Source organism: Lepus europaeus, chromosome 11 (assembly GCF_033115175.1).
Source record: "Lepus europaeus isolate LE1 chromosome 11, mLepTim1.pri, whole genome shotgun sequence".
NCBI classification, from domain to species: Eukaryota; Metazoa; Chordata; class Mammalia; order Lagomorpha; family Leporidae; genus Lepus; species Lepus europaeus.
Window position 1 is genome coordinate 1647458 of NC_084837.1, and position 24039 is coordinate 1671496.

At 61.1% G+C, this 24039-nt stretch overlaps 1 protein-coding gene across 1 annotated transcript in view; it reads right to left on the bottom strand.

Moving 5' to 3' along the window:
• AGBL1 (AGBL carboxypeptidase 1) overlaps positions 1–24039 on the bottom strand; it is a 599820-nt gene that overhangs the window by 506401 nt on the left and 69380 nt on the right. Inside the window, exons 7-10 of the mRNA XM_062204897.1 lie at positions 13721–13929; positions 6516–6681; positions 5585–5649; positions 249–365 (exon numbers count right to left, since the gene is read on the bottom strand). Coding sequence (XP_062060881.1) covers positions 249–365; positions 5585–5649; positions 6516–6681; positions 13721–13929 — 557 coding nt within the window. The remainder of the gene's footprint in view (positions 1–248; positions 366–5584; positions 5650–6515; positions 6682–13720; positions 13930–24039) is intronic.

Sequence of the window (24039 nt, forward strand, 5' to 3'; positions counted from 1 at the left end):
ACGTCGGCCACCAGATGGCATGTGCCCCGGCTCCATGCGGGGCAGGGCCTCGCTGGCATCGATCCTGGCCGCCCCCTCCCATTTCTGCTTGGCCTCTGCCTGTTTCTCAGAAAGACCCCAGAGGCAGCCTGCCTGGGTGGGGTGGGGTGGGGAGCCATGCCTCCATCCGGACACCTCTGCTTGGCCTCCCCGCTTCCACAGAGCCCGGCGCACATCAGCAAGGGGCAGAGCCACAGCCCGTGTCCTACCTCGAAGCCACAGGAGAGCTCAGGACACATCGCCTCATACTGCAACAGCTCCTCTTCTGGCCGGTCTAGGCCAGGTTTGGCGGTCAGCTTGTCCACATCTGTTTCCAGGTCATCGTCCTACAGTGGAGCAATCACATGGCAATCAGCGAAGCAGCCCGAGACCACACACTGTGAGCTTCTTCAGAGCTCGAGTAAGGGCTCCCTGTCTCCAAGTCACAGTGTAAACCGGTCCAGCAGAGAATCGAATATGCTGGGTGGTGTTTTAAAAACAAGAAAGGAGGAGGATATGCAACTCTGTGTCACTACTGTGTCAGTATTTGTTAGCCTGCATCATAACTAAGTAATGCTTCATAGCAAACGAGGTGGACTAAGCAAACTACGAAGCAGCACCCAGAAGAAATCCTTTGTCTCATCACCGCTGGCCCTGGGGTCGTGGCGAGCTTTTCCGTATTCTTCCATCTACATCTGCCTTGTAGGTCCTTCGCCGTTTCCACACACATTCAACGAGCACCTGCTCTGACCACGGACTCGCCCAAGCCCTGGAGATTCCACAATGCAACAGGCACACAGCCCTGCCCTGTGGACTCTGTCTTCAGGGACAGGAAGACGGCAGTCAGTAAGAAAGTCGGCAAACACGGTCCCTTCCCGTGGAGCCCGGAGCCCCGAGGAGGAGGAAGGCAGGAGTGGACGGCGACAGCCCGGGCTCGGCAGCTCTGAGGGTGGGCCACCTGCGATGGCCCCTCAGAGGAGCACGCATCCTGAGACCCCAGCGACAGAAGGGCCGGCCACACAGCGGCCTGGGGAACAGAGCCACTCACAGGAGCAGCAGTGGGGATTTCCCGCAGAGCAAAGGTGTGAGAAGAGGCGGGAGGAAGTGCCTTAGGCTGCGTGGCAGCAGAAGCCCGCGCTCTCCCGCCACCGCGACCCGTCCACTCCGGGAGACCCGGGGCCGCCACTCCTCCCGCGGTGGGCCGAACCACCTTCCTTCCGGGTCAGCATCTCCCAACAGTCGTGGTGAGGCTGACTTCTCAACACTGGCTTGTCTGCCAGGGCTACTGCGTCTCCAGGAAGGGCTCCAGGAATCAGGGGGCCCACTCCCTTCCTCTCTCCACGTCCTCCATCAAGTTTCCCTGGCAACATCAAGGAGAAACGTCTACCATGTGTTTGACAAGTATGGTTGGTTCATTAAAGAAAAACCTGGCAGTGTTGGAGGCCTAAATCAAACGAAGTCCTGGTCCAGTGAAAAAGAAAATACAATATTCCTTCCACCTTCTGCCATATTCCTCCACACTTCCACTTAAGAGAAACGTGTGGCTGGCACTGCCATGCCAGCATCCCACATGGGCACCAATTAGAGTCCCAGCTGCTCCACATCCCATCCAGCTCCCTGCTAATGTGCCAGGGATGGCAGCAAAAGACGGTTAAAGTCCTTGGGCCCCTACACTCACACAGGAGACCTTGAAGCTCCTGGCTCCTGGCTTTGGATCAGCCTAGCTCTGGCCATTGTGTCCACTTGAAGAGTGAAACAGCGAATGGAAGATCTTGGGACCAGCACTGTGGCATAGTGGGTAAGCCACTACCTGCAATGCCAGCATCCCATATGGGTGCTGGTTCGAGACCTGGCTGCTCCACTTCTGATCCAGCTCTCTGCTATGACCTGGGAAAGCAGTAGAAGATGGCCCAAGTCCTTGGGCCTCTGCACCTGCATGGGAGACCCGGAAGAAGCTCTTGGCTCCTGGCTCCTGGCTCCTGGCTTCAGATCAACATAGCTCCAGCCATTGCACTCATTTGGGGAGTGAACCAGCAGATGGAAGACCCCCCCCACCGACCGCTGCCTTTCCTTCTCTCTCTGTGTAACTGTGACTTTCAATTAAAATAAATAAATCTTTAAAAAAAAGAGATCTCTCTCTGCCTCTCTTTCTCTCTCTCTCTCTGTAACTCTGCCTTTCAAATAAATAAATCTTTTAAAAAATTAAGAGAAAAGTAAATCATGTGAGCTGGTTGCAATGACTTTCAGGTGTGGTTCATGCCAGACCAATCCCGTAGCCAGAACTCTTGCCCTCCCAATGTCCGCCATCACCTCCCGCCTGCCCCAGGCCCTCGGCTGAGCCCCGGCAGCCACTGAGCAAAACTGTCCCTGACAGCCAGCACGGCTGTGCTCCCTGCTGGAGCCGGGGGTGCTGTGGCTCCCATGGGCCTCAGGCTGACGCACTCCACGCGTGGCGAGGTGACACACCCAGCCTCAGAGCGCAGGTCAGCACACTTGCTGTTTTTCAAGTCAGGCTTCGCTGGGACACAGCCCCAGCTGTGCACATCTGTTAGTGACAACCACTTTCCCAGGACAACAGCCAGGTGTGCCCTTGTCACAGAGATGGTTTCTGGTCTCCGAAAGTCCGCAGCGCAGGGATACAGCAGGTTCCCACCGCCATCTATGCCGCCCCCAAGTGCCGTGTGCACACCTTGGGGTGGACCCACATCTGGGCCCGCACGGAGCCTGGGCCTCTCTTCTCCCACTGGGTTCCGGCGCCCACACAGCGCTCTCTGGCCTGGGCCCTGGGGTACAGATGTTTCCTGCCAGACTTGAGTGTGCGCCCTGGGAAGGAGGGATCCACACTTGAGTCGGGCCAGCCCCAGGCTCACTGCACCGTGAGGGCTCTGAGGATAAGAGCCTGCTGGGCGATGTGCTTGTGTGACACGACCGTCCCCGGCCCCAGCAGGCTGCATGTGGATCTCACCCACAGAGTGCCTGGAAGAAACAAGAGACTGAAACGAGGAGGTGGGAGAGGAGGCCGGGAGCGTGAGCATGGAAACACCCCTGTAGTCCTTGTGTCCCTTTGTCCAAACCTAGTGCTCTGTGAACAGAAACCGCTGCCGACGCCCGCTCCGCACTGGTCCTGGCCTCTCTCCCCCGTGTGGGTTTGCTGTGCTCCCAATCAAAGGAAGCCTGGGCTCTCCACCCCCAGGACCGTTCCCAGATGAAAGGCCCCTCTAATCCTCCCCGCGCAGAGGCTGGTCCCCATTGTCGCCTACGATGTTCAAAAGAGACGGCCACAGGTTCAAGCCCGAGTCAGCTCTGTGACCAGAAATAAAACCCACCCAGCTTCTCGTCCTCATCTCTGACACGAGGGGCAGAGCAGGGCCCTGCTCTCGCCGCACCCAGAGCCCATCCCCGGGGCCAGGCCTCCGTCTCCCTACAGCTCACACACACACTCACCGCGGTCCTCCCTGGCTTGAAGGCTGTCGGTGAACAGTCTCCAGGCCTCCCCCGTTCTCCACACTCCTCTCCCAGCCGGCTTTGTGCACCTGTTTAGGTCCCACTCTGCAGAGCGGGGACCGCGGGCGCTGACTGAAAGCCCTCCCCGCGTGTGTGAGGCCAGGCCCGGCCCCGAGCCTTGCCCCCGCATCAGATCCGCACGGCGCCAGGCCCCGCGTCAGACACGCCGCTGTCACACAGTAAGCAGGGGGCAGGGGGAGTGGCAGAGATGGATGACTGCAGCCACCAGCACCGCTCACACGCGGCACACGCGCCGCGGGCCTGCACTGCCCGGCCCCAGGCAAGAGCCAATTTGCTCCTGATGACTTCGGAAATGATTCTATTTATCAACAGAACCCTGAGCCGCCCAGGCTGTCAATAGCCGTGTAAACCGAGACGTGAGGCCGAGGGCCATCCCTGTGTGAGTGCTGGTGCCACCAGCAGGCAAGGACCATGGGATGAAGACCTCCAGAGGAAGGAGGGAGGAAGGGAGGGGCGGAGTGGAGGAAGGAGGAGGGGAGGAGGGAGGAGGGGAGGGGGGAGGAGGGGAGGAGGGAGGGGCGGAGAGGAGGAGGGAGGAGGGAGGAGGGGAGGAGGGAGGAGGGAAGGAGCGAGGAGGGAAGGAGGGGAGGAGGGAGGAGTGGAGAAGGGGAGGAGGGAGGAGGGAGGAGGGGAGGAGGGCAGGAGGGAGGAGGGCAGGAGCGAGGAGGGAAGGAGCAAGGAGGGAAGGAGGGGAGGAGGGAGGAGTGGAGGAGGGGAGGAGGGAGGAGGGAGGAGGGGAGGAGGGCAGGAGGGAGGAGGGCAGGAGCGAGGAGGGAAGGAGGGGAGGAGGGAGGAGGGGAGGAGGGGAGGAGGGAGGAGGGAGGAGGGGAGGAGGGGAGGAGGGAGGAGGGAGGAGGGGAGGGGGGAGGAGGGGAGTAGGGAGGAGGGGAGGGGGGAGGAGGGGAGGGGCGGAGTGGAGGGGGGAGGAGGGAGGAGGGAGGAGGGGAGGGGCGGAGTGGAGGCGGGGAGGAGGGGAGGAGGGAGGAGGGGAGGAGGGAGGAGGGAGGAGGGAGGAGGGAGGTGGTTTAAATTCAGCTTTCCTCCCCAGGAATGTCACAAAGGGCAGCATCTGTTTCTGGGACTTACTTTAGAGATGACCAAAATGAAGGATCCATAACTTGAAGGAACTTGCCCACGCCCACGTGTGCCAAGAGGAATGGAGGTGGAATTACAACCCATAGACAAACTATCATTGTGCGGGAGCAGTGGCTTTCAACCTGGGGCGATTCTGTCGGTTTCTGGTCCACGGTTGGGGAGGAGGGGCAGGTGCTGCCTGTACCCCGTGGGCAGAGGCCAGCAACGCCGCGAACGTTCTATGACGCCCAGGACAGCCACCTGCAAGCAGGAGCTACACGGCGAATCGCTGAGCACAGGGCGGCTTAGCCACCCCTGCTTGTGTCTGTAAACACGCTTTCGCTGGGACCCAGGCACATCTGCTCATCTACTCGCTGTCCGTGCCCGCTCCTGCGCGCTCGTGACAAAGACTGCATCGTCCACACAGCCTGAAACAACTGCTGACCGACCTAGAGACCGGCCTCTGCGGGCCTCTGCTCTGTAGCCCAGGCCACCATGGACAGGGGCCGGGGAGCAGCACGGCCCAGTGGCCAGAGGTGCCCCGTCATCTCCAGGGAGGGCCCTGCCCCTGGGCTCAGATCTCAGTGGAGTCGCAGGGCGCAGCAGGCCTGGGCCGAGTGGCTGGAAGAAGAGACCCATGGAGCCGGGAGGGGGCCTCTAGAAAGCCTGGGGGACCCCCCCTCTTGCTGCAGTTGCACTCGCTCACTCAGACCACTCTGAGCAGCGAGTGTCCACCTGCGCTCCCACCGACACGGCGTCTGAGGCCCGTAACAGATGCCCTCTGACCTCACAGCGACCGTGCGCTCCACCTGCCAGACGGAAGCGGCCACAGGGAACCCAGGCCCGCCCTGTCACCTCTTCAGTGTCCCTTCACTGGATGGCAGCACAAAGCAGGTCCCTGAAACTCACACCCGGCCCAGGCGAGCTCCGGCCTGATGGGAACGTGGCGGGCAACGGAAGCACCCACCTCTTTCACGTCTTCAGGATCCAAGTCCTTGTCAAGCTCTTCGTCGCTGTCATCTTCAAACTCCTCTGGGAGGGGGGGAAAGAAGAGGGTGAGCCGGGCCCTTGGCTCGGGATTCAGACCTTCAGCACCCTTTGCTCCCACAGACCAGGGACCGTCACCAGGTGCACGGGCTCCTGACACGCAGGAGCTGATTGGCACGTAGGGAGCCACATCACCAAGTCCGCGCCCCCTCCCCCACAAATGCAAAGGGAACGCCGAGTGGCCATCGCTGGAGTCCCGGCCCCGTTCACAGGCACTCCCAGGATGAACGCCACCAAAGCTAACAAACCGTGCCGTAGCCTGGAGATCACCTGCATTGGGCCCCTAATCTGCAAGTGCAGGAGGTCACTCAGAAGGTCCCCAGACAGCAGCCCATGCCACAGCAACACAATCGTGTCCAGGAAGTGCGTTCCGTGGCGGGAAGACAAAGCTGGAAAGACCAGGGTACGAGGTGGACGGACACCTCGCTGCAGACTGACTGATCCCGCTAGCAGACCCCCTTAGACCAGCACGGGGTCTGAAGCAGCAGGCGTTCCATTTCCGTGTCACCCTTGGCGGGAGCAAACCCCACCACAGCCAGCGCAGTGGCAGGAGACAGCAGCTGATGGTGGAATGGCGAACAGGTCTTTTTTAATCGGCCAGATGACCATGCAGGCCGTCAATAGCTTCCAGGCACCCTGGGGACCGCTGGTAATTAAGAACCAAATGAGTGAGCTCCATGTTTGTTCGCCCTGTGTATGAAAAATGGCTTTTTCATCTCTATCCATAATTAGCTTATTAGACAACCACGGTTGGCTGGTGAAACAATGGATTCTAGTTTTATCTACGTTCCTCTACTTATAGCCATGAGGCAGATGCTCGTCCAGAGTCCAGGGCTGCCCACTTCTCTTACCGTCCGTCAGAGCCGGCGGAGGGGCGGGGGTGACGCTCCCAGGGGCTGGGGCGGCATAGGCGCAGCTGGCTGTGGCCAGGGGCAGGGGGCTCCTCGGGCAGCACTGTCGCAGGATCTGAAGCATGGCCGAGACCACGGGCTCCACGCTGCTGTCCTCCAGGTGGCTCTGGGCAAGGGGAGAATGCGTCAGACCCCACCGTGCAAGTGCGCGCCCCTCGCGCCACAGGAGTTCAGGGCGCACATCACACACAGCCTAAGTGCACACACACGGCCTGCGTGGAGGTGGTCCCATGTGAACACGCGTGTGGAGTTTTCTCTACTACAGAGCTTGCATTTGTATTTCTCTTTCACAGCTCATATGGGATCGGAATAAATTTAGCCTGAAAATAGACTCAAAATTATTTCAAGGGAGGCTTCACGCAAAGCAAGCCATTGTCCAGGGTAGCGGGAGGCGGGGCGGGGGGAGCGAGCTCCTGCTGCAGCCACCCACGTGTCGGCCTGAATGACTGCCCAAGTCAGGGAACAAGAGCTGAGTCGACGCGAGTCCGTCTTCTCTCTCAGCCGCTCTCTGAAGAGAACACATGAAGGGGAAAGATGAAATATGAAATCAGACGAGCAGGCTGGGTCCCAGGTACCTACACGAGGCCGCGTGCCTTTGGCTCAACACACACAGTGCCGGTCCCTCTAGGTGCCGCCCAAAGCAAAGAAAAATTGGGTTTGCAGACGGAGCATTTTGACAATAATGGAACATGACAAGACCTTTCTTTTCAGACACTGAGAAAAATGTAAGAGCAGGTCTGCTAAATGGAGAGCGAGCGTGGGGTGCACGTGGGTGTCTCAGTGTGTCGGCGGGCGCTCTGTCTGCTGACTCGCTGCAGCGGGCTGGCCACTGTTCCTGCTGCGGCCGCAACTGCTCCGGCCAGGAAGTCACAGCAGGGGACCTGGGGGCGCAGGTCCCCACTGCGGGACCCTGCCAGACACACGTCACAGGGAGCTCACTTGAGAGATCAAGGAAAAACGGTTTGAATACACATTTAGCTGTCAAATGACTGCAAAGCCCGCTTGCGAGCGGAGACGCTCCGGACACGGCCGGCGCCGGTGCTGGTGCACAGCGGTGCGCCCAGCACCACGGACCCGCGCCCTCGAGGAGGTCCACGCTGTGTGACCTGCATGTGTATTTATTGTTAATTTAGAAATCAAAGCAGACCATATCACGTCAGCCACTCCCTTGCAGCAAACCGGCAGGGGGAGAATCCAAATCCTTTCTCACATCCTAGGGAGCGCCAGCCGGGAATGCCTCCTCCTCCACCTGTGCCTGAACTGGAGGGAACTGACCCCAGCTCTCAGGAGCTCTGGGCAAGCCCGGCCTTGGCTCCAACTCCACCGCAAGCCGCCTCAGCCCTCAGTCCACGCAGCTCCGGGGTCTCAGCTGGCCCTGCCCCACCACCTCCCCGCTCCTGGGAGCCCTCAGGTCCTGACCCCGGCTCACCCGTGTCCTCCGGATCTCAGGTCAGGGGAGCTGCTCTCTGATGCCCACCCGGCTCGGCCTGTGTCCCCTCCCCCCACAACACCTGGGACACAGGTGGGGAAATCCCAAGGCCACCAACAGAGGTGGCAGAGCTTCCGTCAGGGACCGCCCTCCATGGGAAAGCTCCCCGGGTGTGGCCTTCTGGCTCACCCTGGCCCTTCTCCCCGTGCCCGCCTCCAGATGTCCGGCTGCTTGCCACTTCCACGCTGCTTCTCTCACGCCCGTTCCTCCGGCCACATCCTGGCAGCTCCCCGAGAGAACCAGTGTTCTCTTGGCCTGACGCAAGACTCCCTTCTGAGGCTTCCCCAGGCAGCTGAGACCGAGAGGGGCTCTCCTGCCCCGCGCGGTTTGTGCACCGCCTGCACAGCCGTGACCATGCCCTGCGCCTGTGTGCGACAGGTTGCCCGAGGCCGGTCCTCACCACCTTGACTGTCGCCCTCCTGTGAGCCCCAGCCCCAGCCCACTGCTGAGTGACCGGGGAACCATCTCAGACCCGTCCGACCTCCGGGACTGGCTCCCGACTCCAGGCTGGCAACATTCCCTCCTGGCCTTGGAGCCTCCCCCATGCACGCACGGCGCTACAGCCGCTGGTCCTGCTCGGCGAGAGGCTCGGGGCACTGGGGCCAGGCCTTCCTCTCTCTGAGCCACGGTGACTCTGGCTGTGACTTCAGCAGCTCACCCTCATGGTCCGAGGCACCCGAACCGCCAGCATCGGCCCGAGAGCCTGCTGGAAACGTGGACCCTGCGCTCCCCAGAGCAGCCGCGTTACACACTCTGGAATCTGCACTTCAACACGTCCTCCGGGGCCCTCACACATGCTCAAGTGTGACAGCCACAAAGTTTAGCAACGTTTTGGGTCTCTGACGCTGTGTGCCTCCAACACGCGGTCCCTTCATGGCCACTCCACACCTGCTCCTGCAGACCGAGGACCCCTCATAGTCTTTCAGGGCACCCACAGGGGTCTTCTCACAACCTCACCCCCCCACACACTTAAGTGGAGCTCCAGCAGGATCCTCGCTCGTGGTCTGTGTGGGGAGGGGAGGCTCGTGGAGCGGGGCGGGGGCCGGCAGTGGGAGGGGCCGAGGCTGTGGGAGTGCTCAGGGTTCCTGCTGCACCCAGCTGATGTCTTCTGTGCGCGTGATGACATCACACACAGCAGAAGCAGGACAGGGGTTATTGTAACGATTCAGAAAAGTTTTAAGTTTACAAAACCACATGTGAGCAGTAACACAGAGTCCCGTGTACCCCGCCCCCTCCGCCCCTGGGAATCAAGATTCAATGCTCAGATGGAAGTGCTTTTTTTTTATTTCAGCTCCCACATGTAAGGGGAACAGGCAGCATCGTCTGAGTGTGGCTGGTTTCACTCAGCGCGACATCCATGTGGCTGCCGATGCCAGGACTCAACTCTCCGCAGCCGAGTAATACCCCACCGCGTGCCCGTCTCTTATCCCGTCACCCGACGGGGAACGCCTTCACTGTTCCCAGGTCAGCTCTCGTGAACAGTGCTGATGGCCGTGGTGCAGCAGGAGTCTCTGGGATACAATGAGCTCACGTCTTGGGGATTACACACCCAGTAGTGCACCTGCTGGGCTCTATGGCAGCTCCATTTCTAGATTGTAAGGAAATCTCCACACTGTTTCCCACAGGGGCTGCACTCATTTACACCCCACCAACTGTGTACAGAGCCCCTTTCTCCACACTCTCACCAGCACCTGGTACTCTCTTTTTGATGACAGCCATTCTGACAAGGGTGGGGTAATAGCCCACTGTGGTCTTGGTTTGCATTTCCCTCATGACTTACGATATTGAGACTATTTTTCCATGCACTTGTTGGTCATTTGCATTTCTTCTTTTGAGAAATGTCTGTTCGGGTCCTTTGCCCATTTCCTGACTGGATTGGTTGGGGTTTTTTGTGGTTGTTGAGTGTTTTGAGCTTCTGGTCTGTTCTGGGTATTAACCCTTTGTCAGCTCCCTTGCAAACACTTTCTCCCATTCTCCTGGACGTCTCCGCTCTGGTGACGTTTCTCTGCCGTGCAGAACTTCTGAGTCTGACAGAATCCCGTCTGTCGGTTCTGCTTCTCTTTCCTGCGCCTTGGGAGTTTTATCCAAGAAGTCACCAGCACCAATGTCTTGAAGTGCCTCTCAGGTTGTCTTCTAGAAATGTCAGTTTTCAATCTTACATTTAGGTCTCTGACCCACCTTGAGTTGATTTCTGTATAAGGTGACAGGGATCTAGTGTCCTTCACACACACACACACATCCAGTTTTGCCAGGATCATTTATTGAAAGCGCTATCCTTCCAGATGTGTGTTCCGGTACATTCGTCAGAACTCAGCAGGCTGCATGTTCATGATTTAATGTATGGGCTTTCTATTCTGTTCCACTGACCTGAGTGATTTTAGGCCAGTACCATGCTGTTTTAACTCATGTAGTTTTGTGGTATGTTTTGAAATCCTATCTTAGGATGCCTCCAGCTTTCTATTTTTTTTCCCCTCAGGATCACTTTAGCTATTCAGTGCTTTTTGCAATTCCATGTGAATTTGGGGACTGTTGTCTTCTAATTCTATAAAAACGTCATCAGCATTTTGCTAGGAATTGTATTGAATCCATAGATTGCTTTAGGTACTATAGACATTTTTTAAAACTTATTTTATTTATTTGGAAGACAAAGTTACAGAGAGAGGTAGAGACAGAGAGAGGTCTTTCATCCACTGGTTCACTCTGCAAATGGCTGCAACAGCCAGAGCTGGGCCCATCCGAAGCTAGGAGCCAGGCGCTCCCTCGTGGTGAGGGGCCGTCCTCTGCGGCTTTCCCAGGTGCATTTGCAGGGAGCAGGATGTGAAGTGGAGCAGCCGGGACTCGAACCAGCGCCCATGTAGGATGCCTGCCACAGTGTCGGCCCCAACACTTTAACAATACTAAGTCTTCCAATACACGAACGAGGAGTTTCTTTGTTTATTTTTGTGTGTATTCTCTATTCAGTTCATCAATTTTTACAATTCTCATTGTAGATATCTTTCACTCTTTGGTTACATTATTCCTAATTTTTGTAGCTATTGTGAAAGGAATTTCTTTCCTGACTTCGGTTTCAGCAAGATCGTTGGTGCATCCAAATGCTACTGCTTGTTGTATGTTGACGTTGTATCCTGGCTTGGTGTGTCAGCCCCAGCAGCTTCCTGGTGTTGAGGTTTCCCATGTACAGTTCCACGTCATCTGCAAACATGGACGCTTTGACTTCTTCCTTCCAAATTCCGATGCCTTTACTTCTCTCTACCCTCGAATCGCCCTTGCTACCACTTGCACTACTACGTAACAAGACGGTGAGAGTGTACATCCTGGTCCTGTTCCAGATCTGAGGGAGACAGCGTCCCGCGTTTCCCATCCCATGTGAGGCTGGCTGGTGGTGCGTGAACTCGGAGATCTGCTTCTTCCGTGCAGTCCCCACCACGCCATCCACAGCTTTACCTTCGTTTCCCTCTGCTCTCACGCCTGTCACCTGGCTTCCCACTACCGTTACTTTGAACTCTGTGTCCGGCGTCTCCTGGCGTCCCCCAGATCTACTGGATGAGCACCGTGGGCCGCCACAGGTGTCGTCTTCCTTGCATCTTCACGACTCCCGCACCTGCGGCGTGAAAGCTCCTTTCCCTAAGGAGTAGTTCTCACAGGAAATTTCCTATTTGGATGGAATGGGGGCATCCCTTGCTTTGGGCGGAGTTGTGGCTAGGCCCAGACATGCGACGTCCGAGTGACTTCTCCAGTGGCACAGTGACAGCTGTGTCTATGAGCGCCCCAGCGTCTGCCCTCCGCAGTCTGTGGAGACAGTGCTACCACTGACCCCAGTGTCCGGGGCTGGGAGTCGTCGCACTGAGGCGCGTGAAGACTGCAGCCATGTGTCTGGTGCTGTAGGACATAGAGCAGGCCGTCCCCTTGTCCCACCAGGCAAACCGGAGCGGCACCAGGAGCTGTGGCCCTAGACTGCACCACGCGGACAGGGCCTTCCCAGGTCCTGCGTGGTGTGACTACTGCTGCGGCTTGCAGCACTGAGAGACCAGGCAGGCAGTGGGCCATGTTAGGGGACTCACCCCAGCCCCCCAGGGGTACACAGGGCACACTGAGGCCGTGCACCGGCAGGAGTGGGTCTGGAGCACTGGGGTGCAGCAGGCTCCCCGCTAGGCCCTGCCCTGTGTGTCCTGATGACCCTGAACAAGTCATGCTCACAGTCCCAGTCCTGGAGCTGCAAGATACCTGGATCTTACCCAGATCGCACGGCGTCAGTGCCAGCTGTGCTGGGCTCGTGGCTGGAAGCAGAGGGATTCAGGTAGGGCCTTCTGGGTGCCACAGGTGAGTGCAACGTACCCAGGGGACATCACGTCACACAGAGCACGCAGGTGTGGCTGCAGGGCCGTGCCCAGAACCCTGGCGGCTGCAGGATTCTGGGGGCTAGGAAATGCCCTGGCTGTCTCCAGGGCCTCAGGCTGCCAAGGGGCTGCTGGCTTCCCCCAACAAGTGGACGTAGAGCTTCCTGCCATCACCCAGGTCTGGCACTCTGGGCAGGGAGAGGCAGCCTGAATCCTTCAGTGGAGCCAAGTAGTTGCTGAGACCCCAGCCAGGCCTCTAGACTGGATTTAAGGTGGTGAGGACAAGGACTCCGGGGCTGTGCTCAGCGGGGCGCTCAGAGCTCTCTGCTCCCCTCTGCCCGGCAAGATGGCAGCAGCCCCGGCAGCGGCAGTGGGCAGCGCGCTTTGTTCCTCGCTCTCTGCGGCCTCAGGGTCTCTGGGTCTGGGCACCTCTGTGCCGCAGGGTCCCCTCAGTTCCCACACAGAACCCCTTCCCCAGCAAGATGGCGTCCCAGGCCGGGCACGGCGGAGCAGCGCGGGGAGCGGCAGCGCCAGGCAGTTTGTTCTCTCCGCTGGTGCTCAGCGCCTGTGCTGTTCGCAGTTGTTGTCACTTCCGCGTACGGAGAGGACAGAGACGTGTCCTCCACCCACTGGTTCACTCCCTAAGTGGCCACGGCGGCCAGGTGTGGGCCAGGCTGAAGCCAGGAGCCAGGAACTCCGTCTGGGCCTTCCCAGGTACATTAGCAGGGAGCTGGATTGGAAGTGGAGCAGCCGGGACTCAAACCGGCACCCACACAGGCTGCAGGCGTCACAGGTGGTGGCTTAACCCACTGCGCCTCCCGCGGGCCCCTGGCGTCACCTCTTTACTGTAGTCCCCTCAGCTCCAATATCTCACATAGAGAGCCTTGTCCTGGCAAGATGGCGTCCGCCTGCCCCGCTGGGGCTTTGCCCTGCAGGTGCGAGGTCCTGTGGGCCGCAGCCAAGCCTCCCAGCAAGGACTCACGCTCAGCAGGAAGTGAGGAATGACAAGCCCCTGTCAGCACGCAGCATCTCCACGGGGCTGTGGCGTCCACGCAACGACACAGGCACTATCATTTCCACTTTTCCCAGAGCTGAGGCCCAGGGACGCTGGGTGACTGTCCTGCAAGTCACAGGTGCAGGTGCAGGTGCAGGGCTGGGACATGGCCAGGGCCCCCACCCGCTGCAGCTCCCAGAGCTTCCCCCCCACAGGCACGAGGGGACGAGTACACGCGTGACCCAGCAGGAGCCGGGCGGCAGGCAGGGCGCCCCGCTCTGTGGGAGCGGCCCCTCCAGCAGCCCGGGGCTGCCATGCGACCCACCTGTGCGTGGCTGAAGAGGAGCTCCATGCCCCCCGCCGCCAGGAAGGCCTCCCTGCCGGAGCGGACGGTGGTGACGTTCCTGAGGCAGAGCAGCAGGCCCCGGCGGATCGGCACGCAGGCGGCGGCCGCGTCGTGGCTGTGCCAGTCCTGGTGCAGCCTGAGCAGGCTGGCGACGTAGCCCTGGTTCACCGCCCGGCGGCTGTTGGACTCTGAACACACAGGAGAGGCGGTTTCAGGCCCAGGGTGCCTCTCCCAAGAGACCCAGGGCCCCCGGGTTCTGCCCCCGCAGAGGGCGCCTCAGCCGCCCCAAGCCAACCCCGCCAGCCAGCGCCCCCTAGCGCGCCACCCTGTGCACAACCTGACCGGCAGCCTGAGCAAAGCCAGCAGCCCCCCAACGACGGACGCCCCACAGATGTGACCCACGTTCCTCAAAGAGTCAGTGTCGTGAGAGGCAAAAGAAAGGACAAGAACGGAGGCTGAGAGACAGACCACATGACACACCAGTCAGTCCGCGAGTTCCGCCCTGGGCGTTCGGGGCCAGTGGGAAAAGCTGAGCGAGGTGTGGGGATGGCGGACACAGTCGACGCTGACTCTCAGGTTCCATAAACTGTGGTCTCTGTTTTTAGGAAATTCATAACTGCAGTACATGCGGGTGTGTAACTTATCTCAGGGTGGGGGGTGTATGACAGAGGGGTGGGGAAGGGAGGGAGGGGCCCATCGTACCCTCATGCTGTCAGGATGCTCGGTGGACCTAGGACATCGCCACGGGTTGAGCCAACCCAAAGGTAGGGTGGGGAGGCAGCCACCAAGGGAGACCCGGGATCAGGAGGGCTCCCACGCGGAAGAGCGGCTTCCCGTGAGGATGGATGCTCCATACAGGTAATCAAGGTGCCGCCGCTGTGGGTCAGGCCTGACCGGAGTCGTCTGAAGCCAGCTACACCTGCCACCTCTGACCTAGTGAAACCCCCTCCCCATGGGGGGGTGGGGGGAGTCCTGAGACATCACCCAGGCGTTTGCCATCCACTGACAAAACCCAGCACACCCCACAGCTGCTACATGAAACCCTTCGGGCAGGGCCAGAGTCGGGATCAGCCGCTCCAGCGCCAGACACCACAAATAGCCGTAGGGCTCCCCAGGGGCCGACTGGAGCTTCACCCACACACCGGCCTCAGCACCACCACCTCCAGACTTCCCGCCAGCCCCCAGGTGTCCCCAGGGCCCCTACTCCCATGGATCTGAGAGTGACACCTGCTTCGGTCACGTCCCGTGTCTTCTGGGTGGCCTCCTCCACAGCCCACTGGCCATCGCACCTGGGGGGCCCTCCTGGAGCGGCCGCCTTGGCTTAGGAACTGCCCAGAGACCCTCAAGATCCGATCACGACAGAGAGAAGCCGAGTGTGCAGGGGCCTCACGGTCACGGCTATCCAACGCCATGGCGGAGCAGCTTGACCCGGACAATGCTCGGCGGGGGCTGGAGGTCGCCCAGCAGGACTGTCAGCTGGGCTGTCTGACCCCTGACCTGTCACCCAGGCTCTCGGGGTGCTTTACCATGGACCCCGCAGCTTCTCTGCATTAACTCCGTGTGCCTGGAGGAGACCCTGCCTCCCCAACACCCCGTCCATGGCTCAAGTTCTCTTGGAAGCGTCGTCTGAACCCCTCTCGGGCTCCTTTCCAGTTTCAGCTTCTGGGCCACAGGTCGGCCCCAGCCAGCAGACGCCCGGCCCACAGCTGAGCACCCAGCCGCACAGGGCCCAGGTGGCTGGCACAGCCTCCAGGGCCCAGCTTGCAGCCCTGCGTCTCCTGCTGTGCCTGTCACTCCCAGAGCACCGGCGCGGCTGTGACACAGGGTGAGCCTCGGCCGCGTGTGTGGGGAGGGCCCCGGGCTGCAGTCAGAGGAGCAGAATCGCAGCCCCGAGCCCCCCTCCCCTGGCGACGGCGTGACTGCGCAAGTGCACAGCCTGACGTGGACACCCACGCTTCCTACCAGAGGGATGTCTCTGCTGCTGGTGGAGCGGTCTCCCGGCATGTCTAGCACACTCTAAATGGCCAGGCCCGGCTGAGCACCACTGCGCAGTCGGTTTTATTTATTTTTTTCTCTCTTGACAACATCTCACTCAGCCGCGACCTTGAACTGAGAGACGAGCCCTCTGCACACAGCGATGCACTGTGGACGTTTAAACGCGCCTGCCTTGCCTTCGCTAATGAATTATTCTTTTGCATCAAAACATTGCTCTCTCAGGCTGGTCCCGGCCACCCAGCGCGAGAGTTCCTGAACGAGCTTCCAGCCCATCCAGCATCTGACGCTTAGGAAAAACTGAGGCTGAAGCAAGAGGCGATAAGAACAGCACCACTGAAAGAAGCCAAAGTGGCCAGGAGCGGGCAGGGTGCGGGGGCAGCGCGAGGCTGGGGACTTGGGCCCTTGTCTGTTCCAAGTGGGTGAGACTGACCACGCCTCCAGCTCGCGACCTTCATCTGTGGCTGTTTTCCAACAAGGGGAAGAGGGCAGTGAGAAGCATCTCTAATTGTCTGGGAGAATAATCCCTTATCAGATCCAGCGATTTTATTCATGGTTTCCTGCTAATCCCCAACAAGCCGTGGTGTTTACCAAGTCTGCGATGGCCGCCCTTGCCCCCTGACCCCGGCCCGTCGCTGCTCCTCTGAGACAGCTCGGAGAGCCCTGCACAGCCCAGTGTCTCGAACTCCCAGCGAGGCGCGTCCGGCTGAGCAGGAGCCTGTGTGGGGGAGCACAGCACCAACGGGGCGGGAAGGGTGCTGGGCGTCCCGAGGGGAGAACCCTGACGAGGAAGGAGGGGGTTCGGAGACCACCGCTGGGCTCGGAGCTGGGGGCTCCAGAACCCCGCCCCTTGTCAGGTTACATAAACAGCCTCCTCCTAAAATTTGCTCGGAAAAAACTTTCCTGTTGCTTAATTTGATTTTTAATTTCCTGAGAAACACGGCGTGTGTTACACTGGTTGGAGGATGGGAGCGGTGGGCAGAGGGGAGCTCCGGGGTCTTTCCGTGTAGCCCGGGGCCTGCCCCGCCACAGAGGCCCCGGCTCCAGCGCCCAGGCCCCGCGGCCTTGCCTCCAGGTGACCTCACCTGACCCCGCTCTGGGCCGCCTCCTCCCTCCGTCTGGCACGTGCTCTGGGGGTACCCTTGCTCTCACCCCTCGCAGCTCTTCCTTGAGGGTCAGGTGCTTCTCTCCAGCGCTAACCCCGTCGAAGCCAATTTCACACCCACGCAAACCGGAAAGGAAAATGTCAAGGTATCAAAAGGGGACTGAGAGCTCCAGTTGCTTGCTTAGACTTCCCTGTCGTCCGTATTGGCCAAGTGTTCCATAGTAAACTTGGATAATCTGGAGCACAAAACATGCAACCCTCGCCCAGAGTCACAGAGGGGCCGCCCGGCCTCCAGGTGTGTGTTCAGGTTGCCATGGCAACTACCTCACTCCACCTCCGTGACGCTGCTGGGCACAAGGACCATCTTCACAAAGGGGACAGGAGGGCCCGGCATTCACCCAGGCTCCAGGCTCGGTGTCTCAGTGACTGTGTCTGCCCACAGCCCGCCTCCCCATGCATCCTATCTGGTCTTAGGCAGAGGCACTGTGGGAGCAGGTGCCTCACGCGGGGGGGACACAGCCCTGCAACTCCAGGAAGCAGGCACAGAACCCTGTAGACCCCACCCGTCCTCCCCACGCTCACGAGCCCGTCCTGCCTGCTGGTGCTCTGTGCCGGAGACTCGCCCACAGCCAGGCCCGCCACGCTCTGAGGCACTCGGCAGTGCCTGCACCGAGTTCGCCTGCAGACAAAGCTAGGAACGACCCGGCTGAGGAGAGACAGCAAGAGCCTGCGAGTCAGACCCCATTCCTGCGACTGCGACGCCGCCTGTGAGGCCGCGAGCTCGCCTCCTGGCTGTGGAGGCCCCACGTCCCACGGCACGTCACAGACAGCCACGGCAGGCGTCGGAGAGCGTGGGCCTGGGCCTCAGCTCTCCCTCCCCTTGGAAAGCCACCAGGATCCGACCACAGGCCTCACTCAGCTGACCCGATTCAATCAAGTCACCCGCACCTGGGCACCGGGGCTGGATGAAGTTTCCACCCTCTCACTGTCAATCACTTTGGGCTTCGGGTGTGGGTTCCGGCCTGAGGTCAGAGGACACGTCACACTCGAACCACGGCGTCCCCCGTGGGCCGAGGAGCACGTGCCACACACTGGGCACTCGGCACCTGCTGCCCGCTCTCCCCTCTCCTCCTGCTCCTCTGCCCATCACACCAGCACCCTCTGTCCACTGTTCCACACCCCGGTCTCTGTTGTGCCAGATGCTCAGGCGGATGGGAACTTCCTCCTACAGCCTTGTGCAAGCAGAGGAGCTGCCGCAGGTCCCAGAGCCGCTGGCATGGGCTTGGCCCGCTGCTCACTGCCGTGCAGCCTCAGCCAAGTTCCCCAGTGCTGTGGTTTCAGGGTGTCCCTCCAAAACTCAGGTGTTGCTGATGTGAGAGCATTAAGGGGTAGGGCCTTTAAGACGGGACCAGGCCATGAGGGTTCCCCCCACTGCAGGAGGCTCGGGGCCTCCTAGGAGCGGTCCCCTGCTGCATCCCACGAGCTCGCCTTCCATTCCCTCCCGCCAGCACACGGCAAGTGGGCCCTCCCCAGATGCCACTGCGCTTTCCACCTCTGGACCGTGAGAACCTGAATTTATGTTCCCTGTCAATTACCCAGTTTTGGGTATTTTGTTTCAGCAGCACAAGACAGACTGACACTTAGCCATTCTACACTGTCTTTGCGTCTTCTGCAACTGTTACAGCGACAGGAACCGATAAAGACGTTTACGTAGCTGCCTTAAAAGCCCATTCGAAGCACAGGACGCATAGCACAGCCCTGGCCATAGAGCAAGGGCAAAGCAAACCGTAACCCCCTTCCCAGTGCCGAGGGCCCCGGCCCCACTACTTCTCCAGTGAGAACAGCCCTGGCAAGGTTTCTAAAGAAGCCCCCACCTCTCACCCAGAAGGGCCCCCAATCTTCTGCTGCTGCCTTCTGTCCTGAGACGCCCTGGCCCACATGCCCCACCTCATCCCTGCACCCTGACAAGGTCAGGTCCACGAGCGCATCTTAGTGGTCCCATCTCTGCGGATAGTTACATGTGCTGGGCCCCAATTTCAGAGGAAAAGGCTTAATCCTGGGAGACCACCCTGGATCCTAAGTGTTTCGTGGACCACCCTTGCTTGTGATGAGACGTGTGAGTAGAACAAACTCAGGGACCCTGCCCTTCCTGGCACGAGAGACCACCCTCGGCTGCCAGTGCTGGCCACTGCTGGCCCAGGAAAGCTGTCACCGAGTTTCCCATCTGCTCGGGACCTTTCTAGAAATCCGACCCAGAAGACGACTCAGCGGGACTCGTCCAACCTCCACTGGACTCCACGCTCTGCCTCCAAGCCCTCTCTTCACGGTGTCACCAACCCTGGATCGCTTCACCAGTTAGGACCCCACACTAAAGACCCCCTGTGGCCCACAGCCTCAGGCCGTGGTGTCCCACCCTCGAGCCTCCCTTCTTGGACATAATTGAGACCCAGAATGACAGAGCTGACTGCCGTGCCCCGCACGTGGCTTCAGTGGTCTTCCCGGGGCCTGAGAAGATGTCTGGACATCGCAGCCTTTCAGCGAGGCTGCTGAGCCACACGGAGAGCACCTGCCATGGCTCCGAGCACCCTGCCCACCCGCCACGTGCCCGGCACCCGTCTCATCATTTCCTGGATCTTCCCGTTGGCCTCAGGAGAAGCCTGAGACGAGCATGGCCTTTCTGCTCATACGGATGAAGACACGGAGGCCGGGGGAGGTAAACGTCCGCAGAGCTGACAGTCGGCGCGTCTGGGGTTCAGAGGGGGCGCCCCTTCTGACCCGAAGCACTTGTCCCACGTTACCCCCAACGCCCCCGAGGCTGTGGGCGCAGTAGACAATGTCTGCACCCAAATACACACCTTCAGCTCTGCCCACTCAAGCCACACCGTGGGGAGGACTCTGAAGGCTACTGGTGACAAAGCCACGGAAGACCTGCAGCTGAGGCCGCCCCCCCACCAGCCAGGCCCCGGCCTGTGCTGGGAGCTGGCCTCAAGGTGAAGGCCCACAAGATGGCCTATGCTTCGTCAGGGCTCCGGGGCCCACCTGGGGTCTTCGAGGCTTGGAGGGAGGGATGGGCCAGCCCTCGCCCCCAGTCGGGCTCCCACGCGGGCAGGGCAGAGCGCGTGCTGCCACAGAGCTGGTCTCAGCGCCACCCTACAGAAACTACTCGGTCATCTCCAGTTCCAGGAAGATCACGCCACGGCGTCAGCTCACAGGTGTTTGTTTTCCTGTGTAACGCAGGTACGGTTCAGGGAACTCGGCTGAAAGGTAAACCCCAAGTTTGAGCAAAGCCTGCTTTCCCACTGACCGCCGTCATGAACCCACAGCCACTGATGGGCGGCGCCACGAGCGGCATCTGGCACGGCCAGGGCCACGCCCTCGGCACCTGCGCCTGAGGACGGTCCAGCTTCACTCCCGAATCACCGGGCGTCCTCACTCTCAGGAAACCTCAGAATCCAAGCCTCCCTCTGCCCCCCACCCCCGCATGGCCTGCCCTCCCTCCGCCCCCAGCCCCTGCATGGCCTGCCCTCCCTCCTGCCCTCCCTTCTGCCCCTGAGCTTAAAGGAAGGGCACTGAGCCACAGGAAGGGGCTGGGCCTGAGGAGGGGGCTGGGCCTGAGGAGGGGGCTGGGCCTGAGGAGGGGGCTGGGCTGTGGGGGGGGCTGGGCCTGAGGAGGGGGCTGGGCCTGAGGAGGGGGCTGGGCTGTGGGGGGGGGCTGGGCCTGAGGAGGGGGCTGGGCCTGAGGAGGGGGCTGGGCCTGAGGAGGGGGCTGGGCTGTGGGGGGGGGGCTGGGCCTGAGGAGGGGGCTGGCTGTGAGGAGGGGGCTGGCTGTGAGGAGGGGGCTGGGCCTGAGGAGGGGGCTGGCTGTGAGGGGGGGGCTGGCTGTGAGGAGGGGGCTGGGCCTGAGGAGGGGGCTGGCTGTGAGGAGGGGGCTGGGCCTGAGGAGGGGGCTGGCTGTGGGGGGGGGCTGGCTGTGAGGAGGGGGCTGGGCCTGAGGAGGGGGCTGGGCCTGAGGAGGGGGCTGGCTGTGAGGAGGGGGCTGGGCTGTGGGGGGGGGGCTGGGCCTGAGGAGGGGGCTGGCTGTGAGGGGGGGCTGGGCTGTGGGGGGGGGCTGGGCCTGAGGAGGGGGCTGGCTGTGAGGAGGGGGCTGGGCTGGGGGGGGGCTGAGCCTAAGGAGGGGGCTGGCTGTGAGGAGGGGGCTGGGCCTGAAGGGGGGCCGTGGCTGCAGTGCCGTCCTGGGGGAGGGCCATGGTGCCCTGGCCACAGGTGACAGCCCCCTCAGCCGCTGTGGTTCCTCAGCGTCCTCTCCCCTTCTGCTCCCACCACGATGGCGCCGTTCCCGGGAATGGGGTCCGCACCACTGGGGCGATGTTTTCCAGTCGCTGCGGCACACTCCACACGGTGCGCGGACCGCGAGGACGTCTGAGTGAGGAAGAGGCTGACTTCCAGCGTGGCTACTTTGGAAATATCTCCTCGTAGCGATACCAGGAGCTGATTCCCAGAGACGTGGCCACTGGAGGTCTCCACAGAAAGGCACAGCCTGCGCTGGTGCAGCCCACACGGGCACGAGCCAAGACCAAAGCCAGAACCCAGACCCAGGTGCCCCAGGGGATCCACCGGCCAGGCACTTCTCTAGGACGTCATCCCGCCAGCGTGCGCCATGCGCAGCCACAGCCACTGTGGACACAGCGGGCCTGCCTGACCTGCAGATCCACGGAGACACGGGGACACAGACACCGACAGGCACAGCACAAGAGACACACGGCCCTGCAGAGGGACAGACGCTGAGGCCTGGAGACACGGGGACACAGACACCGACAGGCACAGCACAAGAGACACACGGCCCTGCAGAGGGACAGACGCTGGGGCCCGGAGACACGGGGACACAGACACCAACAGGCACAGCACAAGAGACACACGGCCCTGCAGAGGGACAGACGCTGGGGCACGGAGACACTGGGACACAGACACCGACACGCACAGCACAAGAGACATGTGACCTTACAGAGGGACAGATGCTGGGGCACGGAGACACGGGGACACCGACACCGACAGGCACAGCACAAGAGACACACGGCCCAGCAGAGGGACAGACGCTGGGGCCACGGCGGGCTGGCTGCTGTAGGCCCTGTGGTCAGGGAAGAGCCCCTGAGGGGGGCACCTGAGCTGGAACTGAGTGTCCGCAGGAGTCAGGATACAGACGTGGGGGTCTTCAATGCCACGTCATGAGCAAGGCAAGGAAATGTGTGCAGTGCGGAAACTATGCACGGGTTCCAGAACTCGGTACCCAACAATGAACCTTTATTTCCTTTTCCACAAGTTTTTAACGGACCTGGGGATCCTGGAATCCCTCGGCACAGCAAGCGAAGAAGCCACAGCTTGGCGCCAATGACAAAATGGCGGCGAGCCAAAGCCCGGCAACGGAAGCGCAGAGCGCAGGGCTGGAAAGGCAGGCAGGGCTACAGACCCCAGCCCCAGCGCAGAGGCCCCTCCCGGCAGCCGTGCAGGTGTGGGGCTGGCCAGGCCCCGAGCTCCTCCCTCTGCTCTCTGCTGCTCCCGGGGAATGAGAACCTTTGCCTGGGAATTCACCAAGGCGCTTTCTTGTCGGGTCCAGATGCTGAGGACGCCCTGCCCAAGCCCCAGCAGGAGCCCCCGTGGCCACTGGTCCCTGCAGAACACCGGCGGCCGCGGCCTCGCCAGAGCTCGCACCAGGGAGCAAGCCAGCACGTTCCAGGAAGGAGAGCGGCAGAGCCCTCCCCTGCCCTCCTCCTCCCTTTAGGGCGGGGCTTCTGCCTGGCGGGGCACCACGTGCTCCTGGCCAGAACACAGACATGTGTTCCACATGGCCCACGGAAAGCAGACCCACGTGTGGCGGCTGCCGTGGCCCGGGGAGCATCCGGGGAGGCCACAAGCCGCGCCTCGCGCCCTGTCCTGTCACTCAGCTCCTTTCCTTTCTGGTGTTCCATGCTCCCCACACCCCTCGGCGGGGCCGGCAAAGCCCCCACACAGCCCCCGCCTCCCTCCCCTCCTGCACTGCTGCCCAAGCCGGACGCTTCCTTCCTACCCCGCCCCCCAAAATGAGTGGGTCCAGGAACACCCACAAGGTATCCCCGCATCTCCTGGGGGTTAGGGACCGGGCTACAGAGCAGGCCCATGGGGTCTGTGGGCCACCCCCCACCCCACCACCCAGGCAGCCCCTCTGTCATCCGTGTAAGTGCACTGGCTCGGCAGAACCACCTCATCCAAAGGTAACCATGTTTTATTTTTTATAGAAAGACCTGAAACCGTTGGTCGTGAAGCGAAAGGAGGCATTTTGGCCCCAAGCGTCCAAGTGTGCACCCACGTCCCGGGAGCTGCTGTGTCCTCTTCTGCCGCCCCGGGGCCTGGGGGCCCCAGGATGTGCGGCATCTCCCAGGCCCTCCTTGGGAAAGGCCAGCAGCCCCAGTCACCACGGCCCCGGCATCTGCAGACCTCGCTGAGGGTTCTCTCACTCCCCGAGCACCTGTGCTACTGAACAGCTAGACACTCCTGTCCTGCCAGCGCGCTGGAGACGCCGCGCCACTGCCCCGTCCCGCCGGCGCGCTGGAGACGCCGCGCCTCTGCCCCGTCCTGCCAGCGCGCTGGAGACGCCGCGCCACTGCCCTGTCCTGCCAGCGCCACGCTACAGGAAGGAGCTCTGCTGAGCGCTATTATTAGAAGCCTGCAGGAAACACCTGATGTGCGCCTCGACATAAATAAATAATTGAACAGTCAATCCGGAATGTGTGCCTTCGCAGGCGGGAGATGTTTATCTTTTTGTCTATCTCTTTAAATCTTTGTGATACTTTATCTTTGTCAATCCATAGCCAGGCATCCATTACGCCAGGGCGATACCAGATCTACACTCTCCGGCACTTAGGGATCAGCAGTTAACCCCTGCCTGCCTCCAGTGACAGCAGCCGCGTGCCTGCACCTCTGCGGGCGGGGCGGCACAGGTGCATCTGTGGGCAGCGCTGCACACGCCGTGTCTCTGTTTCCCCAGAAACCGGCCCAAGCCAGTGCAGTCCAGCAGCCCACAGAGCTGAACGGGGAAAGGGGGCTGCATGGGCCCGGCCACCGGTCCCAGAGCCTCACCCCTCCACTGCCCGCACACACAGCCCTCCCTCAGGCCGCAGCGTGGACAGAGCGGTCCCCAGCCACGCGGCCCCACCACACGGCCGCCTCA